This window comes from Seriola lalandi, unplaced genomic scaffold, assembly GCF_002814215.2.
Source record: "Seriola lalandi dorsalis isolate HSWRI2012SDOR001 ecotype SW California unplaced genomic scaffold, Sedor1 jcf7180002054694, whole genome shotgun sequence".
NCBI lineage: Eukaryota > Metazoa > Chordata > Actinopteri > Carangiformes > Carangidae > Seriola > Seriola lalandi.
Genome location: NW_019525247.1, coordinates 2,164,649 through 2,179,574, shown reverse-complemented (window position 1 = coordinate 2,179,574; position 14,926 = coordinate 2,164,649). Strand labels below are relative to the sequence as shown.

General features: G+C 40.2%; 1 protein-coding gene and 1 long non-coding RNA gene across 2 annotated transcripts in view; both read right to left on the bottom strand.

Moving 5' to 3' along the window:
* Window positions 1-3,778: 3,778 nt before the first annotated feature.
* The window catches only part of lrch4 (leucine-rich repeats and calponin homology (CH) domain containing 4), a 65,341-nt gene continuing 54,193 nt past the window's right edge, over window positions 3,779-14,926 (bottom strand). Inside the window, exon 18 of the mRNA XM_023423852.2 lies at window positions 3,779-4,088. Coding sequence (XP_023279620.1) covers window positions 3,939-4,088 — 150 coding nt within the window. The 3' untranslated portion in view covers window positions 3,779-3,938. The remainder of the gene's footprint in view (window positions 4,089-14,926) is intronic.
* On the bottom strand, window positions 6,945-14,909 carry LOC147818099 (uncharacterized). The gene is made up of 2 exons (XR_015438325.1): window positions 7,481-14,909; window positions 6,945-7,334 (listed from the first exon to the last, which is right to left on the bottom strand). It is a non-coding gene; the product is annotated as an uncharacterized LOC147818099 (long non-coding RNA).

Sequence of the window (14,926 nt, the reverse complement as noted above, 5' to 3'; positions counted from 1 at the left end):
GGGTTCCTCATCCACACTTTTCGGACCTGCCTCTCAAAGGTCCCTCTGATTCCATCCAAGTTGTTGATGTAGTTAATCTTCCAAAATATTAATTTTGCGACTACTTCTTCTTAATGGAGCTATTGCTACATAGCAATGTGTTAGTATTAGCAGCTGTTTATTTACCAGTCTGGAAGAAACATTGCAACCTCATTCTATGTTTCCAGTGGTGGAAAGCAATGCCAGTGTTGACTCTTTGCTCCCATTGGTGTAGTAGGTAAAGAGTTGTTGGCATTATAAGCTTTGGCTTTGGCTGTATAGCCTCAGCTATGCATTATGCTTAAAGATATTGTTACGGCCGCTGCTCTGGCCATTTTTGTTGTGTCTGCTTTTCCTGTCTGCCAGGCTGCCTGCCGAGCTGCCTACTCCGTCCACCCGGATGCTCCACCCTCTCTGGCCTGATTGGTGTGGCCTGTTTGCAGCTGGCAAATCAGGAACCACCAGCTATAAAAACCTGGCCAGCCTGTCAGTCCAGGCGGCTGACTGTTGGTGGCAGCTCGCCTCGTTGTTTGTTGGAGTTTGTGGATTTAAGAGAAAGCGAAATATAACAGCTATTGGTAGCTTGTTTTGTGTTTAGTCCCGCCTGTATTCTTTAAAACCTGGAAGTGGGGCCAGGGTTAGACTTTCAGTTAATAACTGACTGAACTACTGATTCCTCCGCCTGTACACACTGCTTTTGTTACATACACTAGGTGCAGGGGTGCTGTTTCTGTTGTGTTTTTTGGTTAGTTTTGGTTTTTAGTTAGCTTTGGTAGTCAGCCTTTGTTTTTCCTTTTACTGTGAATTAGTTAAATAAGAAAACGTATTAGCTCCTAGAGAGTCCTCCTTTTGTTATATTCTGTTTTTGATTTTGAACAGCACCCACCAGCCCCATTCCTTGGTTTATTTTGTCCCCGTTAACCATTACCTCTACGAAACAACTCTACACCTGTCAACAACTGGGTTTTGTGTTGCTTCCCTTTCCCCTGCGAGCCGGGTTGTAACAGATATATATACACCTATTTCAGTCACTTATTTTCTTCTACTAAAGTTAGCATGCTAACCAGCTAACCCCAGCCAGTCTCGCCACTTTCCGATACCGAGTCACTGTAGCCTCTGCTCTGCCCAGAGTGCATATTATAGACTAGATGAGCTGCAGCTCTACAACCCACACAGTCCCAGGATCAAATATCTAATGCAGTTTTTGCAGTTAGAGAAAATTTTGTAAACTCTGGGATCCTGCTGTTGTTTGTGTTGTTGAGATGTTAACTGATAAATTGCTTAGTTTTTGTCTGTTTGTTTGTTTTAAGATTAGAAAAAAGTCAGAAATTAAATGCCCAGAAGAAATGAAATGAAATGTAACTGAATACAAAGGCATTATTTGCTAATGAACATGTAACATCATCATTAAACATTCCTTTAATAAGTGTAACTCACTCTCTCCAGTGGCAATGGTCTATCAGATGTCTGTGGAGGATGAACCTTCATAAACCTGATTCATAAATCCAGCAACACAAGAAAACTTTCCATGGTGAAATGTTCCAAAATATAAACAATACAGGCTTTAAAAATATGGAGGTGTTGTAAATCAATTTTCATCAGATTTTTTTCTGTCCATATCCTTTTGAACTCATTTAAGATTTTTATAAATCATCTCAAAAACCTTCAGAGATTAATCCAAAAACGACCTGCAAGGCTGATGCCAGAACAGGAAAATTAGTAAAATGTGTTTCTTTGTCATTTGAGTGAAGCCACCGGTAAAAGAGCTGGTTCTGTTTGTTAAAGGTTAAAATGGGAAAGCAGCTCATGAGCCGGTTCCAGCAGTTCCACTATCAGTCAGCTGGTTCACAGCATGAATCCTAGAGTGTGTTAAAAAAAGCATTGAAAGTTTTTTTTACACTGCAACAGCCTTGTAACAGATGTTTACTCCTTTTGGTCGAATTAGTGTTTCGCGCCATTAATTAAACCTTTACTGTCAGTGTTGTTATAAGTGCCTAAAGAGGACACCCACAACTGAATCCATTCAGTGCTGCAGTGGTGACTGGAACAGGCGCTTAACAGTTCAGCTCATCACCCTGTCTAATTAAGGCATTTTGCTGCTTTGGCAGCACTGACAGTGACACAGGTTGACTCTTTCACAGCTGGTTCCTGCATTTCCAAAATAAACCTGAATCTCACTCCACACCACATCCATGTCCAAAGATGATCACCTGTCGCTCGATTGCCTCTTTGTTTGCTTTGCTGATAATGCCTGCTATTTTACATGCTGCCAAAAGTAGAATTGTGGCACCTTTTCATTGACGTTTCCTTATTTCGCTGTTTGTTGTGTCGTTTTCTTGTCAGTGTGCTCTTACTGTTGCCACTTGTATTAGTTGGAATGGCTCTAACCATTTGCAGTTTGCCTCCACCAACCCACCTTCCTCCTTATTTCATGTTGTTGATTTACCCTCATACAGAACCAGAGAGATCGTCTTTTTTATTCAACACATTATTCTTCCTCGTTAAAACCTGGCTCATACATTACCCACAATGCAACTTGACTCCTGCCAGAGATTGAGTTATGCTAAAGGCTTGGTAAACTCATAGGCGCACTATCAGGAGAGAGAAACCAGGCAAATGTTTGGGGCTCCCAAGGGGAAAAGGAACCCCCATTGGCCCCTAATACCCCTAATAGAGGCTGTTAAAGGACTGTGCGAACACAAAGAGACTGGATAAGCTGGTCAAAAAGGCTGGGTCTGTGAGTGACTCACTCAGGACTGTTGTGGAGAGATGCATGCAATGTAAGATGGAGGCCATCTTAGACAATACCAATCCTCTCCATTCTGGTAGGACAGAGAAGCAGCTACAGCTGCAGCAAACGTCTCATCTCACTGCGCTGCAGAACAGAGAGGTTCAGGAGATCCTTTGTTCCCACTGCCATTAGGCTATACAACACCTCAGCCAAAGGAAGTGGACTAATCTAATTATTATTGTTTATTTATTATCAGCTGTTTTTATTATTATTATTAGTAGTAGTAGTAGTAGTAGTATTAGTATTAGTATTATTATCAACAATGAGCTAATGGACACATGGAATTTCCCCTAGGGGATAAATATCTAATATTGATAATATAATATAATATTGGGACATTTTGCATTGACAAATTATAACCCCCTAAACCTCCTAAACCTAAAGATTAAATACAGTGCACTTCTGCTGTCCCAAAACCCCCCTAAATGGAGCCCCTGTTGATGTGTGCTGTGCTCTGATGGTGTGTACCAATTGCCTGCATTTAAGGCACTCATGGGACATCCGTAGATTGTAGCATCTGCCTATAGTCTGCATGGAGGGGCAGGATTCTTTGCCTGGAGTCCCAGAGTCTAGGACCGCCACTGCACACCCCTGTGGGTGTTTTTTTACTTTTCAAACTTGTAGCTTTTAGACTGACACTGACTCAAGTGACATCATTTGTAGACAGACCTAACACAGAGACCAAAACCTGAGGTTACTAACTACATCAGGACACCTGTGCTGCAACCAAAGAACCTGTGCAGAACTAGTTGGTGGACGGATTCAATATTGCGAGTCAAGAAATAGCTCATTCAGGTAACTCTCCCTAAAAACACAAATGGTCACTTTTACAATTCAGTTACAGATTAAACAAACTGTTTTCGCTCTTTATGCTAAACTAAGCTATCCATATCCTAACTCCAGCTCTGCACTAATACACAGACATACTGATACACTGGAAGACATTAAAAAGACACAAGAGGACTCTGGTGTCATTCACAGATTTATTTTAACCATAACCATGTATCTGATGTTTGGAAGAGTCAATGGAATTATTCAAATATGAAGCATTTTAAATACAAACTCTAGCCCTGAGATGGATCTCTTTGGTGTGATGCTGTCAAATCTTTGCAGATGCGGCTACGTAGAACTAGCATTGTGTTACGCCAGGAGCCCCAGACGTTTCCTGTTTGGGGGCCCTCTGGGAGCCGTCAGCCAGGTCAACCAACACCTGGACAGTCTGGGCGAGCCGGCTCAGCCCCTCATCCTCCATGATGAGCTGAGGAGAACACAGGGAATCCTGGGAAAGGGACAGAGAGAGGAGTGAGCAGATGCAGGTGATATACACCCACCTTTCAAGAGCTTTAATAATCATCTCCAACAAGATGATTTAGTGAAATTGTTCCAGAACAAGCTTTTGTTCGTACATTTGTGTTTGTGTACAAATTAAAGAAATGAGATACAGGCTGTTTGCTTGTTATTATCATCAATGTGTTAAGGATCCCAGATGTTGAGCCCCAGTTTGTTTTAATTAATGCATTTAAAACAGTGTGAGCTTTTTTGATGGTGTCAGAAGCACTGGACTAGATTCAGTCTGGTTAATTTGGTTAATCTGGTTAAATTAATTTCAAATCTAGCCTTTAACCACCATCAGCGCTCAGAGGACGGTCGTCTTAATTTCCTTTGTTTTTATTGTCATATTGTTTCACTGACATAACATCACATGTAATTGTAATGCTTTTGGGTAAATTACAAAGTGTCTGCATGCATCAAGTGGTTTAGTAGAAAAAAATCACATCATAGTTTTTGGTAGTTTGATGAAATACAACTGAAGTCAGGACTCAGTCATTAGAGGTGTGGCTAGAGCCAGGCTAGCCCTGTGTCCATTCTTTTTGCTAAGCTAGGCTAACCACGTCCTGACTCAGTCTCTCTACTTAAAGTGACAATGCAGACATAGACTGAAAATAAAGATGGATGTAGCCTCCATGACATCACCCACAGGTTTCTGAAGAGAGGTTTTGAGGCTCAGAGTGAGCTACTCCACTGTCACCATCTTAGCTGTGTCTGAGTCCACCCCTAACTCCCAGCTAATCCAAAAAATGGACAAAGAGTTGGGGTGTGTGTGGAGCCGAGACACTGTTGGTTTGTGGCAAGCATGCTCATCCTAAACCCTAAAAATTCACTCCCTGTGCGGTTGTCATGAAGGAGGAAATTAGCTATAGAGACCAAAACTGTTTTTGTGCCAGGCTGTAAACATGTTTATTTCTGCTGTAAAGTTGGACATTTTAACATGGGAGTCTATGGGGATTGACTCTCTGTTGCGGCCAGATTCTAGTGTTGATTAGAGGAACTGCGGCCCTGTAGGATGCTGCTTGTAAGCCTGAAAACTGTAGCATCACAGTAGCACAAGTGGAAAGGAGTCATACAGTTCGCTAACATTAGTCACAATGACCAGGCAAGACCAAATAACACTGTAGCAGCAAAACATCTGACTGAACTGAGGTTAATTTCTTGTGAATTCAACTTTTAATTTGTAAGAGGGAGAATGCTTTATTTGTTCTTCTCATTCGCACCTGGAAAGAAAGCTAATTTCCCCGCATTTACTTTATACCTGGCACATGCAGGGTTCACTGACCTGTTGAATGACATGTGTCTCTATTTTGCATTATTAGAATTCTCCAGCAGTCAGTTTAGTTGTCATGTACAATGAATATGAGTAAGGTGTACATTTGCTCTAGGTCGATTAAATAGAAATAGAATTGGGTATTTCAAGACTGTTAAAGCCACTATATATCAGATCTGACTAAATATTGATACTTTCAATTCTATGTCTTGTTTTTGAACATTGATTCTAGCATCAATACGATCCATACCAGTTTCAGTTTCTCTCTTCTATGTTGGACTCATTTCAGAGTAGAACTGCCTGAGCAAACAATGTCCCACAGTTCATCCCACACTTTGCTTCTCATTTCGTGCGCACATGAACCACAGCACATTGCACCACTCCGACACATTTAAGCAACAATGGAGCGCCTTCGGTGGTTCACCTGCTCGAGCATATGCTGTTCAATTTCATTCCTTACCTGGTAGGATCCAGCCCCTGCTGTTTTCTGGATGTGATCCCCTCTCTCCCTTTCCTGTCTCTCTCACAAAAATACCAAAAGTACCTTGAGAAAATAGTATTGTCATTCATGCAGCACTTTTTTTTTTACAAAGTGTTGAATAAAAGAAACCACTTTTTGCTGCACACATGCTTCAGTTGGGAGTGAAACCCAGGCCTCACAGGTAGCAGGTATTATTTCTACCATCCTTAAAATGTTTGTTAACCTTTGACAAATCCTTTAGTGCTCATTCAAATGTATTAAGATTTAGCATTTTGATGATGCATATGCCTCATAAATCATGACACTGCTCTCCCCTACATGATGATACATAAGCCACTTTTAATAATAAAAAGCACCAAAATCTGTGATTCTGGCTCTGTATTACATCGTATCAGATCGAAAAGAAATGTTGTGGTATCGACCCCTAGTGGAACATTTGCACATGGGGAAGCACCATCATTGAAACAGCTGATTCCCCGCAAAAAAACCCCCCACAAAAACAGTAAAGATTTTTGTCGACTGTGTGATTGCAAGTGTGAAGGCTGCAGCTCGGAGGTTGTTGTTGTTTCCCCTTAGCAAAGGGAATTTTGAAAATGGTAATAGGCATCAGAAGCAGGAAGCAAGGAGAACACCGCCTGAAATAGGCGGCCAGTGGCAGGAGTATACCTTCAGTCTACATCCAGTGAGTCAGACTGCATTTAGATACAACTCCAGGTAGCATCTCACCCTGAAGGAGAGGAGGCTCCAGGTTTAACAGTTACATCCAGATCTTATGATTACTGATAAAGTGAGCGACAGTCTGTCTGTGAAATGTAATGGAGGTGTTGTTGATGTGTGAATATAAAGGGCAGCCAGGTGGTGAAGGGGTTAACACATTTATAAGACTTGCTCAGTGGCATTCTGTAGCAGAGCATGTTATCTGAGAAACATCCACACACCCTGTCAGATGCCTCCAGGCCTGAAGTGAAAGCCATTAAATCAGATTCACTTCCACTTTCCTTTGGAACAAGCAACGAGACAGATCAAAATAAAAACAACCACACACTCGCTAATGTTATAAAACAGAAAGGTTGTGATGTTTAATGGAAACGCTCAGCTGAACCTTCAAACACATGTTAGCTAATCCAGGCTAACATGTGACTCACTGGGTTGAATTAAATTTGATGAACCAGGTTAAATAATTCCCAACTAAAAATTAAATCTATCAAAAATCTATGATAAAGTTAACAGGTTTCCAGGTCTTCAGAAAATTGAGTTCAGTAATTGTTCTTAAGTCATTTCATGCCTGAGCAGACGAAGCCCCACAAGGCTTCTTCCTGATTGGGTCAGAAAAACAGTTGAAGCTTTGATGAGAGAAAACATAGCGACATCTAGTGATTCGAAGAAATTAGAGCAGTCATTAAGGAGAGTGCAGTTATCACAGAACTTGTCCAAGGGACGACCTGATAGTCAAGTGGGTCTGTCCTACCACATCCATCAAAAGCTCAACTGCTTCCTCCATGTTCATTTTATCTTGTGGGTTATGGATGTGTTCACAATCCTCTCCACCCACCCTAGTGGTTAAGTTAAGTTTGAGTCATGTGACGACGGAAGTTTTATACAACAGGTTCAAACCAATGTGCTTCATGCAAGTGAGACGAGCTTCAGAGTCCGGCTGCAACAGGATCATCGCTAGTAAGTAATAACTAGAATCACCTCCTCGTGGCATAGAAATAAATGTTCATTATGTAAAAAAAATGGACATTAGGAATGGAAATGAATATATCAGTTGAGAAATAACATTGTCCAGTGAAGATATACAGAAACATAAGATTGGACAGAGTTTTAAAAGTGAGCTAAACCTGTGTCTGCTCCTATATTTAACCTTCATGTGGTCATCTGATACTCCTGTAGGTTTGACCACTCAGCACTTACCGTCATCTGATTGGCTGTTTATTCATGTTAAACAAGCACATAATAACTTAGAAACTGAGGTTGTTATAAAGTGGCGAAATCATTACAACACACTGTTCATCTTTAGCATTTAGCTTTGAGCTGAACAGCAACATGCTCCCTACGCTAACATGCTAATGTTACCTTGTTCATCATCATAGTTTTGCATGCTAACACTTGTTACTGTAATTAGCACTTAAAGTTATAATATTAAAATGTCTGTGTTTTTTTTTTTGTTGTTGTTACATTTTCCCAGATATTCTGAAACCTAGAGGAAAACGTAATTTTAATATGATGACGCTCTGTGTCATTTGGCCGACTGTCAATGACATCATATCCCCTATGCATGGCTAGGTGTTGTAGTTTCCTGCCAGAAGCTCAACATTGACTTTTATCTAGTTTTAAGCCGAATACACTTTATACACCACCATATATTTGAACCAGGTGAAGGATTGTAGTCATTGGACGTCTGGATCTGAAATTATCAGAGAAAAAAGCTGAGTAATGTTAGACAGCTCAGCTCCCAGCTGCTGGAGATTTCCTATTCTGTGTCCACTGGAGAGCATCTGCAAATCACAGATTTTTTAAAAAAAAAGTGAGACTGCTTTATTCTATTACTTGTTTTAATCCCCTGGTCTCCCTGAGCAGGAGCTCATTGGGAATTATTCGGCTGCAGGTAAAAACTTCGGAACATCTGGTTCATATTTTATTAAAGAATCAAAGGTAAGCAGTCTCCGTTTCCAGCTACTACTTGACGTTATGTGTCCGCTGACAAGCGTTGGTAAATTACTGTTTTTTTTTTTAAAGTTATTTTTAGGGCATTTTTGCCTTAATTTGGATCTGTATTTGTTTGTAATGGAGAGGTGGACACCTTTGTGGATCATTCAGCTGCTGGTAAAAACCTGCTCAACGTCTGGTTCATAAATTATCAGAGAAACAATCAAAACTGCTTTATTCAGTGTTTTTAATGGTTTGATTTCCTGAACCACTGACACTGAAGGAATCCAAACCAGAAGGAGCTTTCGGTAATGGTGGTGAAGACAACAACTCCCATGATCCCATGCTACTTCATGACATCACCCAATGTTGTCTTTTCTTATGGTTTTGATTGAGAGAAACCTAGATTAAGAAGTTACAGACTGTGTGTTTAACACAAATTACAGCAGGGCCTGATGGGAATGTCATTAGTTTTGCAGATATAACTCAAATAGAGGTTTTGACCTGCTGGTGGTGCTATGAAAAGTCAGAGGATCAGAGTGGATTGCCTGGGCAACATGGATCTGTACCACATGTCATGACAGTCCATCCAGTATAGCTTTAAAGATATTTCACTACATGTCAATCTCATGGTGGCACTAGAGGAGAGGTCAGGAACCTCTGCACACAGTTTTAGCTAGCCACAGCGCTAGCATGGCTCCCTGCATGCCTATGTGGTAAAGGGGCTCTATGACAGATAAACTAGTTGACCTAATAAAAAATGGTGATGTGGCAGTCTAATCGGAAAAGATCAATGCACTGAGAGCAAGAGATATGAAGGGTCCCAACAGCAAAGTTAAACTGACATGACCACTGTGATGCTGTATGACCTGGATGATGCATCATCATAGCTTAAATTTAGACAAAGAATATATTTAAAGAGACAACCTATCATATTACACATGATCTCAATCAGCCAATCATTTCGTTGCTGTTCAACTTTAAATCTGTTCTCCTATCAACTGTAATTTCAGGCAGATTGCTGCGACCGTCCTCTTCCCCTTTCATCTCCTGGCTGCATGTCCAGCTTCTAGCTTGAGCTCATCAGAATCCATTCATCATCACATTCAGATCTTCTGAGTCCTCATCATTTCATCCTCACAACCACCACCAGTGTCTAGATTTCCTGCACTACACACAGCATCTTCCCCCTCTCTAATATGATGGCATCACAATGGGGTCTAATTACCAAAGACTCCCTCACCTCTCACTTTTCCTGTTTTGCACATGGCAATAAACGTTTTTGCTTGTTCAAATATTTCCGAGTCTCTCCAGATTGAACTAAGATTTTCAACAGAATGTGAAATAAAGAACAGTTTTGATGTTATGTATTGCAGAGATCTACTGAAGTTAGCATGCTAACCACCACTGCATCCTCCCTGTCTCTCTGACTGGGAAGACTGGAATGTGACAGACTGCGGGTCCTGGTTTCTTACGATAGGAGTGGACACCATTGGCGTCGCCAGTATAGTATAGTATAGCCCCAGATATAATTATTAACATAAATTTGAGCAGGTCTCTGTCAGGTCCGTGTGTGTGTATGTGTGGGTGTCACAGGGTCTGTAACCCAGTGGTCAGCGCTGAGTGAGTGAGTGAGTGACATAACACGTATTGCGGTCAGGTGTCAGCGACTCAAATTACAGCGTGAATAGTTCCAAAGGAGAAATGGCGTAGGCATGGCAAAGAACATAAGGGAAAAAAACAAATACATCTTTTTGGATTTTTCAAAAAGAGGAGTAAGGGTAAGCATTAAGCCTGTGTAATAACTTATCAGTGATGGTTAAATTTGCCCGTTTATTTATGATATGAATCATATTCGGCACTGCAGTCAGTCACGATGAGGATTTGATTGCAGGTACTGTTAAGCTAGCAGGCCACACTAATGTGATCCAACAGCATTCTTTTATTGTCCTTTAGATGAGTTCTTGTGGTTGATCAGATGTCCGTTAAGCAAACTAAAAAAGCAACAATTGACTCATCTTATTGTAGGTTTGGAACAGTGAAGCCGCGCCTCCTAATGAAGGCAGGTGCTCTACTCTATCCGCAAGCAAGTAAAATCATAAAAACCCTCTGAATTTTCAACCAATTTTCAATCAGTTTGCTTTGTTACAAAATGCCATGATATGTATTTGTAATACAGAATACTTGGTAATATATCAAGTAGTTATAAGGTGTTTAAAACCAATACACACGGTATTAATTGTATCTGAAAATCTGTTTGTTTGTGTGTGTGTGTGTGTGTGTGTGTGTGTGTGTGTGTGTGTGTGTGTGTGTGACAGAAAGAAGTTCAAATTTAATATAAACTAGTGTTAAAATAAATGCACTTAACTGTTTCCCCAGAAGCAGATGATGGAAATAGAAAGAGAGAGAGTGCAGCACATGATGGAGAGCGAGAACAGAAAGAGAGAGAGAAAGACTGTAGCAAAAGATGAACAGTTTTTGAGGTACACATTTAAATTTTTCAGTGATTAAGAAATGTGCTTTGAATGTAAATAAGGTGCCAGCGTGTATAAAAAAGTATCAGACTAGAGTATGTTTTTTCAAAGGTTTTGCTGGGGAGGATCCCCGCGGATCACTCTACACATGGCTGGGCTAAGCCCCCAATCTCCTCAAACCCTATAAACGCCCCTGGTGGACACCCCAACTTTCTGGTAAAATGCTATTTGTTTGCCTTTAAACTTGAGAATTTAATGATTTTTTAAAAATCATCATCTAAAGCTCCACTACGATCAGCTAACATTGTGTGTTAATGTATTTCATCACTCCCCTGGATCATCCTCAGTGACAACTGAAACCCCCGGAGGAACTCACTCACTCACAAACACTGACATTCCCCAGAACATTTGAAGTAATTATTAAATCACCATAATCAGTGCTGCTTACTCTGTGCTGATTACTTGATTAAGTGGTGAGCCTGAAAGCCTGAAAAAACACATGAGATGGAGATAATCCAGAGCCTGACAACACACAGTGTGATGCTGCAGAGAGCAAAGAGGAGACGGTAGAGTTCACTGAGTCACAGACAGGCTCCGCCCTCCACTTTACACAGTGAGCGGCTCCAACACAACCAGCTGGAGTCTATGACAGTGAAGCTGCTGTTTGGAGAACACACAGGAGCTGCTGAGGAAGTTAAAGCACAGAGGGCAGTGGATTCACATGTCTGCTCACAAGTTCACCGCACACACCAAATCACGACAACCATCAAGAACCAAGCTGGTTTGCATTAGTCAATTTTCTAACATTTTGCAGCTTCCTGACCCTGTTTGTGGTTCTCAGTCCCAAACTACTCCGGTTAACCAGTTATATATTAGTCAAACCGACCAATTAGGCCTGGTTCTTGTCATGGTTTTCAGGTCATCTGGCCCATTCTTGTGGGCATGATATCTCATTAACGCCTTAAAAGAACTTCAAATTTGGCACAAACATTCACTTGACTCAAAGATGAACTGATTAGATTTTGGTGGTCAAAGGTCAAGGTCACAGTGACCTCACGTTCTTGCGAATGCAATATATTGGGAACACTATTGGGAACTAACATAACTCTACAAACACTAATTATGACACAATTGAACTGAAATGTCTATGAGGATAAAATGAAGTGATAACATTTTACATCCAAAAGGCCAAAGGTCAACGCCACTGTGACATCATAATGTTCTGCAGAAACACTTCTGGTCATTATTCAACACTGTAACTTAGAAAGGTGTGTGACCTTATGTCCAGTAACTTGGCTGGTTGGTGGAGGAAACACCCCCCGCACATACGGGTGACAAAACAGCTCACAAATACAGTGCATTCAGAAAGTCTTCAGACCCTTTAATTCTCTCAAGTTTTGTTATGTTGCAAATCATTGGGAACCTTCTCCAAGAGCACAGTGGCCTCCATCAGTCTTAAGTCTGGAACAACCAGGACTCTTCCTTGAGAAGGTCTTAGTAAGAGAGGTGACCGAGAACTTGATGGTCACTCAGACTTTTTCATGTCATAATGATGGAGACCACGATTCTTCTAGGGAATTTTCAATGTAGCAGAAGCACAATCCTGCCTCTGAGCTCTGCAGCAGTTCCTTCCTCTTCATGGTTTCTGCTGATCTGTGTCGTCAGCTGTGAAACCTTATATAGAAAGCTGTCTATGTCATATGATATATATATATCAACTGGGTTTACCATAGGTGGACTCCAGTCAAGGTGTAGAAACATGAGAGAGATCCAGAGAAATGAAGGACCTGAGCTAAACTTCAAGTCATAGTAAAGTGTCTGAATACTTATGTCAATGTGAGATTTCTGTTTTTACTTTGAAATACATTTGCAAAACTTTCTGTTTTTGCTCATTGAGTATAAATTGATGAGCATAAGACAAAACATGAAAGAATTGAAGGATCTGAATACTTTCTGAATGAACTGTACATAGTTTCACTTTTTAAAAAGGGTTTATAATTTCCTAAAACAGGAGCAAATAGTGTATTTGTGAGAGACTATAGTGTGAGGAATTAGCAGCAGGTCAACAACGAAGCTCTGTGGCAGAGAATACTTGTTAGTAAAATACATTGATTGATTGATTGATTGATTGATGGGATTTGGCAAAAAGAACAGAAATATAGAATATCATATGTAATCAAAATTGATTTGAAATGAAAATTTAACTTGTGTGGACATGCTGTGGTGATGCAATCAGACATGAAAATCAAAGTGGTTTGACTATAACTAATCTCATATTGAGGCCATGTAACTCCATCCACTGAAGACCAGGAGATGCAACTGAAAACAAAAGCTAGGAAGTGGAAGATTTTTTTTTTTGGTCAGGCAGCTGCATATACTCTTATCACATGTACAGCTCTTGGCTGATGAAGCAAAAGCAAGACAGCAAGCAAGCAGACAAACAGCACCTGGTCCAAGTTTCATTTTTAATAATTTCTTTACAGCAGGAAGAAAAAAAAACTTTACATATAGATTTATATAAACTCAAAAAGGATTCTTAATAATACAAGACTATTATATAAATATAAAACACAACAGTATTTCTGCTCTGCTAACATGTTTAAGAATATAATTCGGTCTAAGCCAGTGAATGAGTTACTGTGTGTCGCTTATCCAGTTCATTTATAAAATATATATTTGAATTGAAACAGTATAAATTTCATCTGAACAGCAGGTGAATAAAAAAACTTCAGTCAGGGGAGGGGAGGTTTTTAAAGTGGACACTCTGACCTCGAGACAGCAGAGAGATGGACAAAATGAACCAGTGATTTATACACTTTGTTAAATAAGTAAATTGAGTTATAAAACTATATTTCAACAGAATGAATTCTTAAATTTGGGGTCTTTATAAACAGCAACATGGGTATTTTAGTTTAAAACATTCAAAAAGAACAAAAGAAGTAACACGTCTTTGTGTTGCAGAGATATCTACTGACGTTAGCATGCTAACCAGCTAGCCCGGGCCTATCCTGTCTTGTAATACCACAATGTACTTCCAGAGGCCAAAGTGAGTCACTGTGGCGTCCTGTCCAACATCAGAGGATGAAGTAGTAACTAGCAGAGAATAAACCTGTGTGGCAGCCATTTACTCTTTACCGGGCCAGTAAAAACTCCTTGTTTTTTACAAGAGGAGTAGATGCCCCAACTTCCTGATAATGTGCTACCCCCTATTTGTCTGGAGTATGAATTTGACAGCTGACCAATTCCTACATATTGTCCCTTTAAAGCTGGAGGGAATCAGTCCAACTCATGTGCTTTAGGAGTAAAGTTAGACCAGTGTATAGTTGATTTCTGATTTTATGATGTTCCTCTCTGGCCAAAGCAACAGCAACAAAGCCTAAAAATATCATTTAGACCATATTCTTTTAATTTTCACCTGACATATTTATTGATAATAATTTATATTTTAATACTTTATTATTTAAAGATATTTCATTTATGCTGGTCACCCCACTTCACCCATTCATTACTTTTAATGTCAGTACAAAGTTTTGGTTTACCATTATGGGGACAACTGTTTACAAACAATTTTTAGGGTTTTAGGATCTTGAATTCAAATAATCTGTCTCTCATTTGGGCCAAGGGTGTCAGGAACCTATTGTTTTCATCGTATTTATAATTTATGTATTTTTGAAGCTTAAGAATATATTCATGCATTAAATCTGTAGTAGCGTAGTGGTCTAAGCAGGCGCCCTATGTGTAGAGGCTACAGTCCTCGCTGCAGTTGGCCCCGGTTCGAATCCCGCATCGGACGGCCCTTCGCTGCATGTCATTCCCCCTCTCTGCCTCCCTGTTTCCTGTCTCTCTCCACTATACTATCAAATAAAGGCATAAAAAGCCCCCAAAAAAATATAAAAAAAAAAAAAAAAAAA